At 45.7% G+C, this 16304-nt stretch overlaps 1 protein-coding gene across 1 annotated transcript in view; it reads left to right on the forward strand.

Moving 5' to 3' along the window:
* LOC126263567 (lachesin) overlaps positions 1–16304 on the forward strand; it is a 576851-nt gene that overhangs the window by 128940 nt on the left and 431607 nt on the right. Inside the window, exons 3-4 of the mRNA XM_049960659.1 lie at positions 10876–11068; positions 15512–15640. Coding sequence (XP_049816616.1) covers positions 10876–11068; positions 15512–15640 — 322 coding nt within the window. The remainder of the gene's footprint in view (positions 1–10875; positions 11069–15511; positions 15641–16304) is intronic.

Consider the following 16304-nt stretch of genomic DNA (forward strand, 5'->3'; position numbering starts at 1 on the left):
TATTCTAACAGAGGACGAACGAGTGTAGTGTAAGCTGTCTCTTTAGTGGACTTGTTGCATCTTCTAAGTGTCCTGCCAATGAAACGCAACCTTTGGCTCACCTTCCCCACAATATTATCTATGTGGTCTTTCCAACTGAAGTTGTTAATAATTTAACACCCAAGTACTTAGTTGAATTGACAGCCTTGAGAATTGTACTATTTATCGAGTAATCGAATTCCAATGGATTTCTTTTGGAACTCATGTGGATCACCTCACACTTTTCGTTATTTAGCGTCAACTGCCACCTGCTACACCATACAGCAATCTTTTCTAAATCGCTTTGCAACTGATACTGGTCTTCGGATGACCTTACTAGACGGTAAATTACAGCATCATCTGCGAACAACCTAAGAGAACTGCTCAGATTGTCAACCAGGTCATTTATATAGATCAGGAACAGCAGAGGTCCCAGGACGCTTCCCTGGGGAACACCTGATATCACTTCAGTTTTACTCGATGATTTGCCGTCTATTACTACGAACTGCGACCTTCCTGACAGGAAATCACGAATCCAGTCGCACAACTGAGACGATACCCCATAGGCCCGCAGCTTGATTAGAAGTCGCTTGTGAGGAATGGTGTCAAAAGCTTTCCAGGAAATCTAGAAATACGGAATCAACTTGAGATCCCCTATCGATAGCGGCCATTACTTCGTGCGAATAAAGAGCTAGCTGCGTTGCACAAGAACGATGTTTTCTGAAACCATGCTGATTACATATCAATAGATCGTTCCCTTCGAGGTGATTCATAATGTTTGAATACAGTATATGCTCCAAAACCCTACTGCAAACCGACGTCAATGATATAGGTCTGTAGTTCGATGGATTACTCCTACTACCCTTATTAAACACTGGTGCGACCTGCGCAATTTTCCAATCTGCAGGTACAGATCTATCGGTGAGCGAGCGGTTGTATACGATTGCTAAGTAGGGAGCTATTGTATCAGCGTAATCTGAAAGGAACCTAATCGGTATACAATCTGGACCTGAAGACTTGCCCGTATCAAGCGATTTGAGTTGCTTCGCAACCCCTAAGGTATCTACTTCTAAGAAACTCATGCTAGCAGCTGTTCGTGTTTCAAATTCTGGAATATTCAATTCGTCTTCCCTGGTGAAGAAATTTCGGAAAACTGCTTTCAATAACTCCTCTTTAGCGGCACAGTCGTCGGTAACAGTACCATCGGCACTGCGCAGCGAAGGTATTGACTTCGTATTGCCGCTTGTGTACTTTACATACGACCAGAATTTCTTCGGATTTTCTACCAAATTTCGAGACAATGTTTCGTTGTGGAACCTATTAAAGGCATCTCGCATTGAAGTCTGTGCCAAATTTCACGCGTCTGTAAATTTTAGCCAATCTTCGGGATTTCGCGTTCTTCTGAACTTCGCATGCTTTTTCCGTTGCCACTGCAACAGCGTTCGGACCTGTTTTGTGTACCAATCAGTTCCATCTCTTACCAATTTATGAGGTATGAATCTCTCAGTTGCTGTTGCTAGTATATCTTTGCATAGTTCGGAACGAATGGAGATTGTCTCTTAGGAAGGCTTCTAGTGACACTTTATCCGCTTTTTTAAATAAAATTATTTTGCGTTTGTTTCTGATGGATTTGGAAGAAACGGTATTGATCCTAGCTACAACGACCTTATGATCACTAATCCCTGTATCAGTCATGATGCTCTCTATTAGCTCTGGATTGTTTGTGGCTAAGAGGTCAAGCGTGTTTTCGCAACGATTTACAATTCGCGTGGGTTCTTGGACTAACTGCTCGAAATAATTTTCGGAGAAAGCATTTAGGACAATCTCGGAAGATGTTTTCTGCCTACCACCGGTTTTTAACAAGTATTTTTGCCAACATATCGAGGGAAGGTTGAAGTCCCCACCAACTATAACCGTATGAGTGGGGTATTTATTTGTTACGAGACTCAAATTTTCTCTGAGTTGTTCAGCAACTATATCATCGGAGTCTGGGGGTCGGTAGAAGGAGCCAATTATTAACTTAGTTCGGCTGTTAAGTATAACCTCCACCCATACCAATTCGCATGGAGTATCTACTTCGACTTCACTACAAGATAAACCCCTACTGACAGACACAAACACTGCACCACCAATTCTGCCTAAAAAAATTTCTGCAGAACTCATTTCAGGCTTTAGCCAGCTTTCTGAACCTATAGCGATTTCAGCTTCCGTGCTTTCTATTAGCGCTTGAAGCTCAGGGACTTTCCCAGCACAACTACAACAATTTACAACTACAATTCCGACTGTTCCTTGATCCAAGCACGTCCTGTATTTGCCATGCACCCTTTGAGATTGCAGCCCACCCCGTACTTTCCCGAGGTCTTCTAACCTAAAAAACTGCCCAGTCCACGCCACACAGCCTCCGCTACCCGTGTAGCCGCCAGCTGAGTGTAGTGAACTCCTGACCTATTCAGCGGAACCCGAATCCACACCACCCTATGGTGCAAGTCAAGGAATCTGCAGCCAACACGGTCGCCAAACCGTCTGAGCCTCTGATTCAGACCCTCCACCCAGCTCTGCACCAAAGGTCCGCAGCCGGTTCTGTCAACGATGCAGCAGATGGTGAGCTCTGCCTTCATCTCGTAAGCAAGACCGGCAGCCTTCACCAAATCAGATAGCCGATGGAATCCAGAGAGAATTTCCTCAGATCCAAAGCGACACACGTCATTAGTGCCGACATGTGCCACCACCTGCAGCTGGCTGCACCCTGTGCTCTTCGTGGCATCCGAAAGGACCCTTTACACATCAGGAATGACTCCACCCGGAATGCACACGGAGTGCACACTGGATTTCTTCCCCTCCTTAGCCGCCATATCCCTAAGGGGCCCCATTACGCGTCTAACATTGGAGCTCCCAACTACCAATAAGCCCACCCTCTGCGATTGCCCAGACCTTGACGGCTGAGAATCATCCTCTGAAACAGGGCAGGCCGCTACATCTGGCTCAGCTGGAGACAGTACCTGAAACCTGTTTGTCAGACGCACCGGGGAGGCTTTCTGATAGCCTCCGAGGACGTCTTTCGCTGCCTGCCACGCCTTGGAACGACCTCCCAATCAACCACAGGCGAGGGCTCAGCCCCACTGCGGGCAGCAACCAGGGCAACCACAGCGGCAGACCGATCTGGGGACAGATGGGACGAGGTTGACATCCCCGTGATACCCAAGTCCGGCTCCCCACAGTGGTCCCCATTGGCAACAGCTTCAAGCTGCGCGATCGAAGTCAGCGCCGCCTGCAGCTTTGAACGATGGGATGCCAACTCAGCCCTCATCCGAACACAGCAATCACAGTCCCTGTCCATTCTAATCGATGTTGAACAACAGTTACTCAAACACGAGTCCGTGCCTAGATAACGCAAGGGAAACATGCAAAGAAAGTATGAACTAACTTGTACAAATGCCTAACGACTGCGCTGCAATCTGCCTGAATTTACGATTACAGTAACTAAAACTCGAAATTACACCTCCTATACGAAACTATGTAACAAATAAGTGAGCTAGGAGTATACGACTTGCTGCTGGCAGATGCTTATTCAACGGCGGCAGAGGCAAGCTGCTGTGTAACTTTGCAACTGGTCCTTGATATGCTTCATACTGGGACGGATTTGATGTTCGAGCTGGTCCCACACATTTTCTATCAGGGACAGATCTGGGGATACTGCGCACCATGCAAGTACCTCATCATAACGCAGACGCTGTCCCACTTGTGGAGGAGCGATGTCCTGTCGAAGAATGGGACCATGATTCTTTAACATTAGAGGTAACACGACAAGAAGCAGGATGACCTTGACCTACCGTTGAGCTTTCAGGAAACACAGCCGTTCGTGTTGTGGAGTCAGCGGCAACCTACGCATGGGACGGTAATTCGCCTGTCCAGCTGCTGTTAGTCACCAACCAAAGGTGCGGGATGAGACTGAATGTTGCAGAGAGTAATTGCCTGGTCTTAAATGGAGACATATATGTGATGGACTATGTTCTTGGTGCACAATAAGCCGATCCTCCCTTTTTATGGTCAGTCGATAGAGACAAATGCCATTGTACTGCTGAAAAATGACATCACTATGCTGTCCCATGAGATGTAGCACTCCAGGATGCAGGAAGTTCGTGAATTACCTTCCTGTCGTCACAGTCCCATCAATCATTCTCAGCCGTGAACTGAAGTCACACCTGGTGGGTTTCCACATCACGACGCCAGGAATATTGAAAAAAATGCGGTTTCTACCCAGGTTACCACCGCACTCACTTAGATGGGATCCGGGGTACAGTCCTTGCTTTCCGGCATGATATCTCCCCAAACACGGCCGTTTGTGTTCTGGCGTACACATGGAATGGTATCTCTATGTTGACTGCTGGTTATCTCCTACCAATGGTGCGCAATGACACAGAATATTGCACAGATGTGGTCGTCTGGAACCATGACTACGAGTAAACTTGCCCTCAAGTCCCCAAGAAATTCAACACCGGCTCATTATTTTTTTTTAATGTCTCACAAATCTGGAAATTATAAGATTCGATCAACTGCCCAAGTGGAAACCCACAATGAGACCATTTCCAATTTCCGTCAGATGACGATAACGCTGGCTCTCACGAGAAAACGGCATCTCCGTGTCCCTCACAGTAATCACTCAACTTCTGACGCTGCTAACGCCCCTTGCATGCTTCACAAGTCCTTGTAACCGCTGAACACAAAAGTCGTTAACGCACTCTAGTGGCCTTTCCTACCTGTCATAGAAAATTGCATTTCGAATCTTTTGGATACCCGTCGATGGTATGTATGTGTAAGTGTTACATTGATACTCGATCTTCTTTTCTGGTGCTTCACTTGTTTTGTTAGGCAGTGTATGACGCCACTTGCTAATTCACTCTGAACAGCCTCCTCAATAGCACTATCCCAATAACTTTAAGTAATCATCGGAATATATACGTTGTTGTACTCCATTGGATGATCAGTAAATATCAAGGCACTGTTCTAGAATAGCAGATTTGCCTGGCTGTTGTAAGCTTATGTGGCGCTGCAACACAAAGATCCTCTCAAGGTCGCCACGTTCGAGGCCGCGTAAATGAGCACCGCCACCACATCTCTAACAAACAATTAATAATTCATAAGTCATCAGTCTAATTACCTACTAACGACTAATTTCGTATTAGTACTGTTATTATTTTTTTCAAACATCTTTAAGTTTCAGTTGGAAGTGAACCCGTTAGTAAAGATTCCAGGAGCAAGGACAACGTAGTTAAAAGATTCCTAAACTTCTCAAGAACTGAAATCTGGAACAATTTTTTTTTTAATTTTGCAAAATTTTGAACGGAATCTCCTTCGTCGTGGAAGACCTAGAACAGAGTGATGAACTGTGACAAAATCCAGTATAGCACTCGGTCTGTTCCCGAGTCACAGCTCCCCCATGCTAGTTGCCATCGGCCCTATTTTTTGTGGATCTGACGTTCACTAGCGAGCTGTGTCTCCGATGCCTAAAACTCCGGTTCAAAAAATGGCTCTGAGCACTATGGGACTCAACTGCTGAGGTCATTAGTCCCCTAGAACTTAGAACTAGTTAAACCTAACTAACCTAAGGACATCACACACATCCATGCCCGAGGCAGGATTCGAACCTGCGACCGTAGCGGTCTCGCGGTTCCAGACTGCAGCGCCGGAACCGCGCGGCCACTTCGGCCGGCAAAACTCCGGAGCACAGTGCTCCAGCACATACTGGTTTGCTTTCAGGACGCACTTTGCTTGTGGCACTTGCTGCCTTGCAACTAGTTACAGCCGGCCGCGGTGGCCGAGCTGTCCTAGGCACTTCAGTCCGGAGCCGCGCTGCTGCTATGGTCGCAGGTTCGAATCCTGCCTCGGGCATGAATGTGTGTGATGTCCTTAGGTTAGTTAGGTTTAAGTAGTTCTAAGTTCTAGGGGACTGATGACCTCAGCTGTGAAGTCCCATAGTGCTCAGAGCCATTTGAACCATTTTTTGAACTAGTTACAGTTTGCCTGGTGATTACTTTGAGAGTAATTACGTCACTCGCGTGCAGATGTCTCTGTTTTCATCAAGTATGTGCGATTACTTTGCACCTTAGCGAACGCTAACAGCTTCATGTGACGAAAAATACCACAATCGTTTAATCAGTGATTAAAGCTTCAATTAATGAACCTTGTGTTTCTCTGTATTACGAAAACGTCACTGAACGCTACTCGCGGCTGATGTTTGTGGTTTATCTTCTTATTATTATCATTATTCTTCTTCTTGAGTCACAGCCTCTTTAGGATCACAGGTAGCCCATTCATGGATTGTACTTTGTTCTCCTCTCTGGACCCCATCATCATTCTCTTCTTCCTTGCCGTTCTTCCGAAATCTTCAGTATCCTCTTTTCTTGTCTACTCCACTGTTGACTCTCTCCTCTTTCTGTATAATTCTCTGTCGTCGAACGCTGGCATATTGGTCGGTGTGTACTTGCTTCTCCAATTTTCCTCCCCTTCCATCCAGATCTACATTTCCGTCCAATCATTCCATTGGTCAACAACCCTCTTGGTTCCTGTTTTTCGTCTTGACTCACCTGTTGTTTTCCATACTCTTATCGTCATTCTATCCATGTTCGTCCCTGATCACATGTGTGTACTTTTCAGTCCGATTTCTCCTGACACAGTCCTTACACTCCATAACTTTTCCCTCGTAGTATTTTACTCAGAGTTTTCGTCTCTAGATATTCTGCATAATTTCTTCCCAATGTTATCACCTCAGCTGCATATATATCGGATTCGTTTCCATTGCCTTGTGGTCTGTGATCTTTAGGTCTGTACATACAGTCTTTTTATTGTACGAGTCTTTCGTCATACAGAAGACTAGCCTAGTCTTCTTCATACCCCCTATGTGTCCCTCTTTGCTTCTGTTTCTTCCTGTTACATATTATCGCAGTTACCATAGTTTTTCCGCGTTACGTACGTTACCATCAGGTGTTTTCTAATCCCCTGTGATATTAAATGTCTTTGTCTTGTTGCAGGCGACCCTCAGTGCCTCTGGGTATCATGCTTAGGTCGTCGGATTGTGTCTTTGCGTTTTCTTGCGATTCACGGTAGCCACATCGTCTGCAAAGACTAGGCAGTGTACTTGGACCCTATTGCTTTTTTTGTTTACCACGTGCGTCTTTGGTATTCCTATTTTCTTTTTTATTGCTCTTCACCGTCTAAACACATACTCCGCTGTGTTGAACAAAATGGGTAACAATCAGTCTCTCTGTTGACATCGCTCATGCTTTTCCCATAGCATTCCGTGGAGGCTGAGCCTTACATTTGTCAGAATTTCCTTTGTTACTTCCCCCATACTTCCCTGTTCTTTAGAGTCCTTCAAAGTGTCTATCTGTTCATGATCAGACTATATCTCATCGTAAATGTTTAATTTGTTCTTCAATTCGAGTTTTAACCCCTATCCACCTGCATCAGTCTCCTAATGAATGAGTGACCCAGCCGTAAAAATATACTATGATACTTTCTCGATTTGGGACTGAGCAGAAAGTCAACGTAAACCTCATAGACTGGATCGAACTCTTCACAGACTGCCGCCTTTGGCTGACCGTTTACTGCAGAAAATACAACGCTTATGCTCTATGCAGTAGTTCTTCTCGGTCCTGATGGTCTAACTCATTTACGACATCCCACAATTGGAGGGTATTCGACAGTCACCTGCCTCACGCAAATCAAGATCGCTCTTGACAGACCCGAAAATGGCCCTCATCTTAGACAATGATAGAAAAATATACTTCAACCGTTGTTTCTTCTGAATATGCCCAATAGTGTCGGAAATGCTACCTGCGTATGGCAAAAATCTCGAGCCTTACGTGCCACCTCATTATTCTCATCAGTTGCCCAATTCACAGTTGGACGATAGTGCAACATGGGTCTGATCTGCGTCTCACTGTGACCTTTCTGGTGAAATATAACATGAACGTAGGCTAAGTCATCTGACAGAGTTTCAGGCTCTAAGATGATACGGACCCTAGGCATCAACATACAAAGTACTGCGCCAAGCTGAGCTGAATGTTGAAAATTATCAGCCTGTATATAAAAATCAGCGCCAGTTTGGTTTCTACAGTGAGCAACACAATTAAAGAATTGCGTTTTCGATACCCTGTAATTGACACCCATTGCGACGTACAAGTTTGAAACTGGATTCGAAGGTGCCTACAACCTTCCTCTGTAATAGCGCAAAAGCGTCGCGACCCACGTCGACAAATGTGAAATAAAGACCACAACTCAGTAGTCCATACGACATATAAGGCCACATTGGCTCCAAATTTCTGCCCAGAGCCACCGTGGACGTGTCATTCGACGAGAAGGTCGTCACAGACCCTCTTACCCACATGCCACCCCTTCTTTTGACTCCTCTGCGATGGTGGTCTGAACGGCGACACCCCGTGCTGAAATCAAGCAATTTTCTTATGGGTGACCGAGGGAAAGATTTCAGACACACTGCAGCTTAGAAACGACACGAAAGGGCGTCAGGAGGCAGCGTAAAGGGCATCAATGAAACCAGCCGTTTCCCAGGAGTGTTGCTTCCCACACATTTAAGGGTGGGATATAAGAGTTGTCAGTACGACGTTCTTGACAACCTTTGACGCTGCAGACAACCTCGGATGTTTAAACCCCTGTCGAAGGACATTGTGGGGCTGAATACCCTTTGAACGTGATGGCAGCCCCTTGGAGAATTCCGTGACTGGAACTTTTGCTCTGATATGCAGGGAGGAACCACTAGGGGCCATTGAAAACCATCTGACCAAATTTGAAAGTGATGCGAAGCAGCAAAAGGTGGTTATACTTTTGAGCCCTTCTGTTCACGCCCTCCATTGGCGTGATCATGGAGGATGAGACATCGAGGCATGTGTAAATACTATCGCAAAGACCTCTAGTTCGACAACACCCTCTGCGGCACCTACGCCCATTTATCGAGATTTAAAAAAAAAAAAAAAAAAAAAAAAGAAAAGAAAAGAAATGCCTTTACGTAGACAACCTTCGAAGTAATCCTGAAACCCTGCAGGCAGGCAACCATGTGACACACCTCCGATGTCAGCTGCTTGACTGCAGGCTTTCAGGTATACTTCATAGATAGTCTCTGTACAATCACGTTTTTTTTTTAAATTCTCAATAAAAGTGGACAGTTGTCACAGAGGGTGTTGCCAGGCTGTGGGTCTTAGAGGAACCCTTTGTCGTAGGACTCACACATGTGTCAATGTAGAACCCCTCTGTGATCACATCAGAGGAGGGCGCGAAAAAGAAGGGCTGAAAAATCATAAGGACCTTTTGCTGCTTCGGATCACGATCACATTTCGTGGAATGATTTTGGACGGTCCGTAGTGGTTCCAAACTGTACACAAGGAAAAGTGATCACGTTCAATTGCGATGCAGCCCCACACTGTCCTTAGAGACGCCATGTAACTGTTGTTTTTGACCACAAAACTAGTCGGAAGCAACGGCCCAAGCAAAGGGGTGGTTTCATTGACGGTCTTCACGCCGCCACCTGATGCCTTTTCATATCGATTCCGAGCGGCGGTGTGTTTGAAATTTTATCCTCGGTCACCCATAAGCAATTCGCGTGATTTAATCGTTGGGTGTCGCGATTCTGACGACTATCGGAGAGGATTCAAAAGAAGGGGTTGAATGTGGGTACGTGGGGGTGTGACGACCTTCGTTTCGTGTGACAGGTCCACCGTGGTGTTGGAAAGAATTGTGGTGAAATTTGGAGCCAGTGTGACATCATTAACATATCGTACACGTAACATGGACTTCTCTAGTCTGGAATTTTCTTTTATCATGTGTTGACACGTTACTGTTTGAAGTGTCTCTGAACCCGAGGGTGAAGTCGCAGGACACCACGCTTTTGCATCTGTACAGAGGAATCCTGTAGGTACCTTTGACCCTACTTTCAAACTTATATTTCGCAATGGGAGACTATTACGGGGATTCGAAAACGTGGTCCTTTAATTGTATCGCGCTGTCTATAAACGGCACGTTCCAGCGTGGCATCAGCATTTCTCTTGTGGAACGTCTCAAGTAACGAAAGCATTCACCATCAGTGTTGTGTTATTGTGCCAGTGTGTGTTATCTCTCTTCATGCTTTGTCTTCTGATTTCCGCATCGAGGGTTTAAATTACCATCAACAGAGATCCCTCGTTGAATGTGTGCCTTGAAAACGACAGAGTGTTTTTCTACCGTAATATCGGCGTTTGTAAAACTCATTTGAACTGAAACTTCCTGGCAGATCAAAACTGTGTGCCGGACCGAGACTCGAACTCGGGACCTTTGCCTTTCGCGGGCAAGTGCTCTACCAACTGAGCTACCCAAGCACGACTCATTCCCCGTCCTCAAAGCTTTACTTCTGCCAGTACCTCGCCTCCTACTTTCGAAACTTTACAGAAGCTCTCCTGCAGGAAGTAGGAGGCGAGGTACTGGCAGAAGTAAAGCTGTGAGGACGGGGCGTGAGTCGTGCTTGGGTACCTCAGTTGGTAGAGCACTTGCCCGCGAAAGGCAAAGGTCCTAAGTTCGAGTCTCGGTCCGGCACACAGTTTTGATCTGTCAGGAAGTTTCATATCAGCGCACACTCCGCTGCAGAGTGAAAATCTCATTCTGGACTCATTTGAACTGTCGATAAGCCGATAATAGCGCAAGTTTCAAGGTTTATGTTGTTAAAAAATTATAAAATGCCATGAAATACAGAAAGTATCTACTGAAATGGCCTACGGCAACTGACATGCACTTTATGGTTCTTTATTTCTTGAACACAAATTCAATAATATAGATTTTCAGCTAGCGAATGTGTTTGGTTGTTGTGCCTGGCAGACGGCGTTCCTGGAGGTGGTGATCCCGCCGGACATCATCTACGAGGAGACGTCCGGAGACCTCATGGTGCCCGAAGGAGGCTCGGCGAAGCTGGTGTGCAAGGCGCGCGGCTACCCCAAGCCCAAGGTGGTCTGGAGGCGGGAGGACGGTGGCGACATCGTGCTGCGCGGGGGCCAGGCCTCCAAGACCAGGGGTAAGCACGAGCCCCACCAGCACTGCTCCGCTACAGCTGAGGCTGTCACCGGGCTGGAACCCATAAGCCACTTGTTAGAGGATTCTCGGTGAGAGGCACGACGCCAACATTCCCACGGCTCCATTCAGACAAGATTTAGCATCAAGCCCACAGTAGAAGTTGGTGAAGTGAAAAGAGTTTACACTATTTACACCACACCTGTCCAAAACTTCACGTCCTTGTGAATCATTGTCCAATGATTTTAGCGGCTTCCTACCGAACGATTAAATGAAAGTTTTCCATACACTCTCAGAAAGAGTGACACATGATATTGTCTCCTGAGAATAAACCCAGCTTGGCTCACTTCAATCTCTTCCTGTAACAAAGTGCATTACGATCCTCAGTGCACTACTTATCATTAAGCACCATCTGTTCTTATTCAAGGTGGGACTACCTTCCAAACTATCAGTACCTACAAAAAGGTTGGTTGGTTGGTTGGTTTGGGGAAGGAGACCAGACAGCGAGGTCATCGGTCTCATCGGATTAGGGAAGGATGGGGAAGGAAGTCGGCCGTGCCCTTTGAAAGGAACCATCCCGGCATTTGCCTGGAGCGATTTAGGGAAATCACGGAAAACCTAAATCAGGCTGGCCGGACGCGGGATTGAACCGTCGTCCTCCCGAATGCGAGTCCAGTGTCTAACCACTGCGCCACCTCGCTCGGTCCTACAAAAAGACGCAACCTATTCCCTGCTGAAAAATACATAACTTATTAACACAGTTTCGATTTCAGTGCTGAGGTTAGACTGGACAAATATGAACACCGTATGCCTCACTGGTTGCTGTGTAGCTACTGTCGTCTGAAGATGTTTAGTACATTAATTTAAATGGTCTCATTGATATTGTTGCAGTGGATGAGATCTTCATTCAGAAGATAACTATGCTACACCCCTCCAAGCTAGTGTATCTTGAGCAAGGGTCTTCATCTATACGCAACTACTTTAAGCTAGATCTATGTGAAGTTTATTGTAGTATTCAACCCTTCATCTCCATCTACAATTTTTACCACCCACACTTGTCTCTGTTACCACCTTTACCAATCATTGATAACCCAGAATGTGTCATATCAACTGATCCTTCTTTTAGTCACATCTACATCTACATCTACATTTATACTCTCCAAGCCACCCAACGGTGTGTGGCGAAGGGCACTTTACGTGCCACTGTCATTACCTCCCTTCCCTGTTCCAGTCGCGTACGGTTCGCGGAAAGAACGACTGCCGGAAAGCCTCCGTGCGCGCTCGAATCTCTCTAATTTTACATTCGTAATCTCCTCGGGAGCTATAAGTAGGGGGAAGAAATATATTCGATACCTCATCCAGAAACGCACCCTTTCCAAACCTGGACAGCAAGCTACACAGCGATGCAGAGCGCCTCTCTTGTACAGTCTGCCACTTGAGTTTGCTAAACATCTCCGTAACGCTATCACGCTTACCAAATAACCCTGTGACGAAACGCGCCGCTCTTCTTTGGATCTTCTCTATCTCCTCTGTCAACCCGACCTGGTACGGATCCCACACTGATGAGCAATACTCAAGTATAGGTCGAACGAGTGTTTTGTAAGCCACCTCCTTTGTTGATGGACTACATTTTCTAAGTACTCTCCCAATGAATCTCAACCTGACACCCGCCTTACCAACAATTAATTTTATATGATCATTCCACTTCAAATCGTTCCGCACGCATACTCCCAGATATTTTACAGAAGTAACTGCTACCAGTGTTTGTTCCACTATCATATAATCATACAATAAAGGATCCTTCTTTCTATGTATTCGCAATACATTTGTCTATGTTAAGGGACAGTTGCCACTCCCTGTACCAAGTGCCTATCCGCTGCAGATCTTCCTGCATTTCACTGCAATTTTCTAATGCTGCAACATCTCTGTATACTACAGCATCATCCGCGAAAAGCCGCATGGAACTTCCGACACTATCAACTAGGTCATTCACATATATTGTGAAAAGCAATGGTCCCATAACACTCCCCTGTGGCACGCCAGAGGTTACTTTAACGTCTGTAGAAGTCTCTTCTTTGAGAACAACATGCTGTGTTCTGTTTGCTAAAAACTCTTCAATCCAGCAACACAGCTGGTCTGATATTCCGTAGGCTCTAACTTTTGTTTATCAGGCGACAGTGCGGATCTTCGCCTTCCGGAAGTCAAGGAAAACGGCATCTACCTGGGAGCCTGTATCTAATGTTTTCTAGGTCTCATGAACAAATAAAGCGAGTTGGGTCTCACACGATCGCTGTTTCCTGAATCCATGTTGATTCCTATACATTCTGGGTTTCCAGAAATGACATGATACGCGAGCAAAAAACATGTTCTAAAATTCTACAACAGATCGATGTCAGAGATATAGGTCTATAGTTTTGCGCATCTGCTCGACGACCCTTCTTGAAGACTGGGAATACCTGCGCTTTTTTCCAATCATTTGGAACCTTCCATTCCTCTAGCGGTACATGGCTGTTAGAAGGGGGCAAGTTCTTTCGCGTACTCTGTGTAGAATCGAATTGATATCCCGTCAGGTCCAGTGTACTTTCCTCTGTTGAGTGATTTCAGTCGCTTTTCTATTCCTTGGACACTTATTTCGATGTCAGCCATTTCGTGCGAGGATTTAGAGAAGGAACTGCAGTGCGGTCTTCATCTGTGAAACAGCTTTGGTAAAAGGTGTTTAGTATTTAAGCTTTACGCGTGTCATCCTCTGTTTCAATGCCATCATCATCTCTTACATAGTCAAGTTGTGCTATAATTTTTTTCTCATTGCTATTCAGTATCTCATCATTTTAATTCTGCCTATCCATGTGACTATCAGTATTTTTAAAATTTTTATGTTTCAGAAAATATTTTTGCTATTGCCAGTTCATATATTATATCGTCATTTTACTTCAGCCACTGTCAGTTACATATTTCAAAATTCAGCTGTAGCCTTCTCCACATGACATTATTTCAAATCTTTACTAACCACTGATCTTGATATCAGATGTTATCATGTTCGTTCCCTGATTTGTGCCTCTTCAACAAACTTCCATCAGCAGTTCTGGGTGGTTACATAGGCGTTCACAGCGTAAGTGTAAATGTGTGGGTGTTTGAGGCCCCAGATTGATTGCATTATCTTTCCTGGTTTTCAGGTGTCTGTGCTTCTGTCCTTTCTTATACTATCATATACTGATTTATAAATGCACTGCAGCTATAAATCTCTTAATTTAGAATGGAATAAATGTAAACTATATATCTAGGAACTGAGTGATAAATTTCGTGCAATTGAGGATGTTTACTGCGAACATTTTTATTACAATATGTGCATGACATGTAAATATTTTGATCGTTTTCTTATACATAATAGATGTAGTTTAGTTCTTTGACAGTGTGCATACACTGTGGTGAAGAGTACAGGTATTGTAAGAGTGTAAATTCTCACTCAGTCGTTCTTGTACTGTGGCCACAGGCAAAAAGAAAGTAAATGTCATGGAACAAATCTAGCCCTCTGTCACAGAACTTTTCCTGTCACTGTTTGGTTGATTCCCTTTTCTCAGTGATTTGTAAATGTGAAGGATGCAGTCAGTCTTCATGATTTCACAGCGTATAACTTGGTCCATAAAACAGCAGGAATTCAGCCAAATTTAGCCTTCTGCTGTTACAACTGAAGTCTGGCATTGTTGCTGATGATGAATGATAACTTGCACCACAGTTCCTAATCAACAGTCAACTTGGTGTACCACTGCAAAACCGAGCGAGGTGGCGCAGTGGTTAGCACACTGGACTCGCATTCGGAAGGACGACGGTTCAATCCCGCGTCCGGCCATCCTGATGTAGGTTTTCCGTGATTTCCCTAAATCGCTCCAGGCAAATGCCGGGATGGTTCCTTTGAAAGGGCACGGCCGACTTCCTTCCCCATCCTTCCCTAACCCTATGAGACCGATAACCTCGCTGTTTGGTCTCTTCCCCCAAACAACCAACCTACCACTGTAAATAAATGTGTAAATTAGTTATGAGATCAGAGGATTGCAAGTGCATGCCACACCTAATACCACAGTGACTAGTGAAGCACTGCGGTGTCCAAAGCAGTCCTCAGTTTAATGAGTGATGTACCTTTGCCTATTCCAGCAATGAGCAAATGTAGGTGACACATACACATACTAAGATGTGTAGTTGCCTAGACTTGTAGAAACTCTTGCAGACTTGTACACTAAGTGTAACTAATAGTGTGGTGACTGTAGTAGCAAGTATGGGATAAAGGGCAGTATGAGGACAGTTCAAGATCACCCCAGAGATGGTGATGTGAGGTGGAGTGGGGTGGAGTGGAGGGGTGTGGCTGGCCTTGAACTGTCCTCGTGCCGTCCTCTGTCCCCTGCTGCAGCAGTGCTGTGTCTGCTGACTCTGCCACTCTGCCATGTGCCAGCAGTGCAGTCGGTGGAGGGGGAGGTGCTGACGCTGACCAAGGTCACCCGCTCCGAGATGGGCGCCTACCTCTGCATCGCCGCCAACGGCGTCCCGCCCTCCGTCAGCAAGAGGATGATGGTGCACGTGCACTGTGAGTCACCCAGCTCCTCAAATATGTCTGCTGCTGCCAAACGCTGCTGTTTGCACTAGTAACAGCCTGTCTTCATTCTAACTGAAACAGTTGCGAATCAACCACCTGACATAAAATGTAAGCACGATTGCTACGCGGGCAAGCACACTTACACACTGATGTGAAGTGACACATCATGACACTATTTTCTAGCATCTGATGAAATTTTCATTCTCACATTAAGTTGTTTACAAACTGTTAATCTTTTTCAATAATTACACACTGTGGGAGAGTACAAACTGTACTGTAGTTATTCAGTGCAACGGGGCAGGGTCGGGAGGCGGGGGGGTGGGGGGGGGGAGGGGGCGACAGGCAGAGATACAAGGAGAGCAGCGACACCTCAGAAAACAATACCGTTGATAGAGATTTCAAATTTGTGTGAATTTCTAAGGGACCAAACTCAGTCGCTAGACTTACAAACTACTTAAACTCACTTTAACTGACTTATGCTAAGAACAACACACACACCCATGCCCGGGGGAGGACTCGAATGTCCTGCGGGAGGGGGCGCGAAATCCGTGACACAAGCCGCGCGATCACTCAGCGCGGCGTTAGCGTCTTCCAGGCAGACTAGATGAAGGTCTGAGGGATCCATCCCTAGGATTCTTCCTACCCTGCACTTCAG

This window comes from Schistocerca nitens, chromosome 6, assembly GCF_023898315.1.
Source record: "Schistocerca nitens isolate TAMUIC-IGC-003100 chromosome 6, iqSchNite1.1, whole genome shotgun sequence".
NCBI classification, from domain to species: Eukaryota; Metazoa; Arthropoda; class Insecta; order Orthoptera; family Acrididae; genus Schistocerca; species Schistocerca nitens.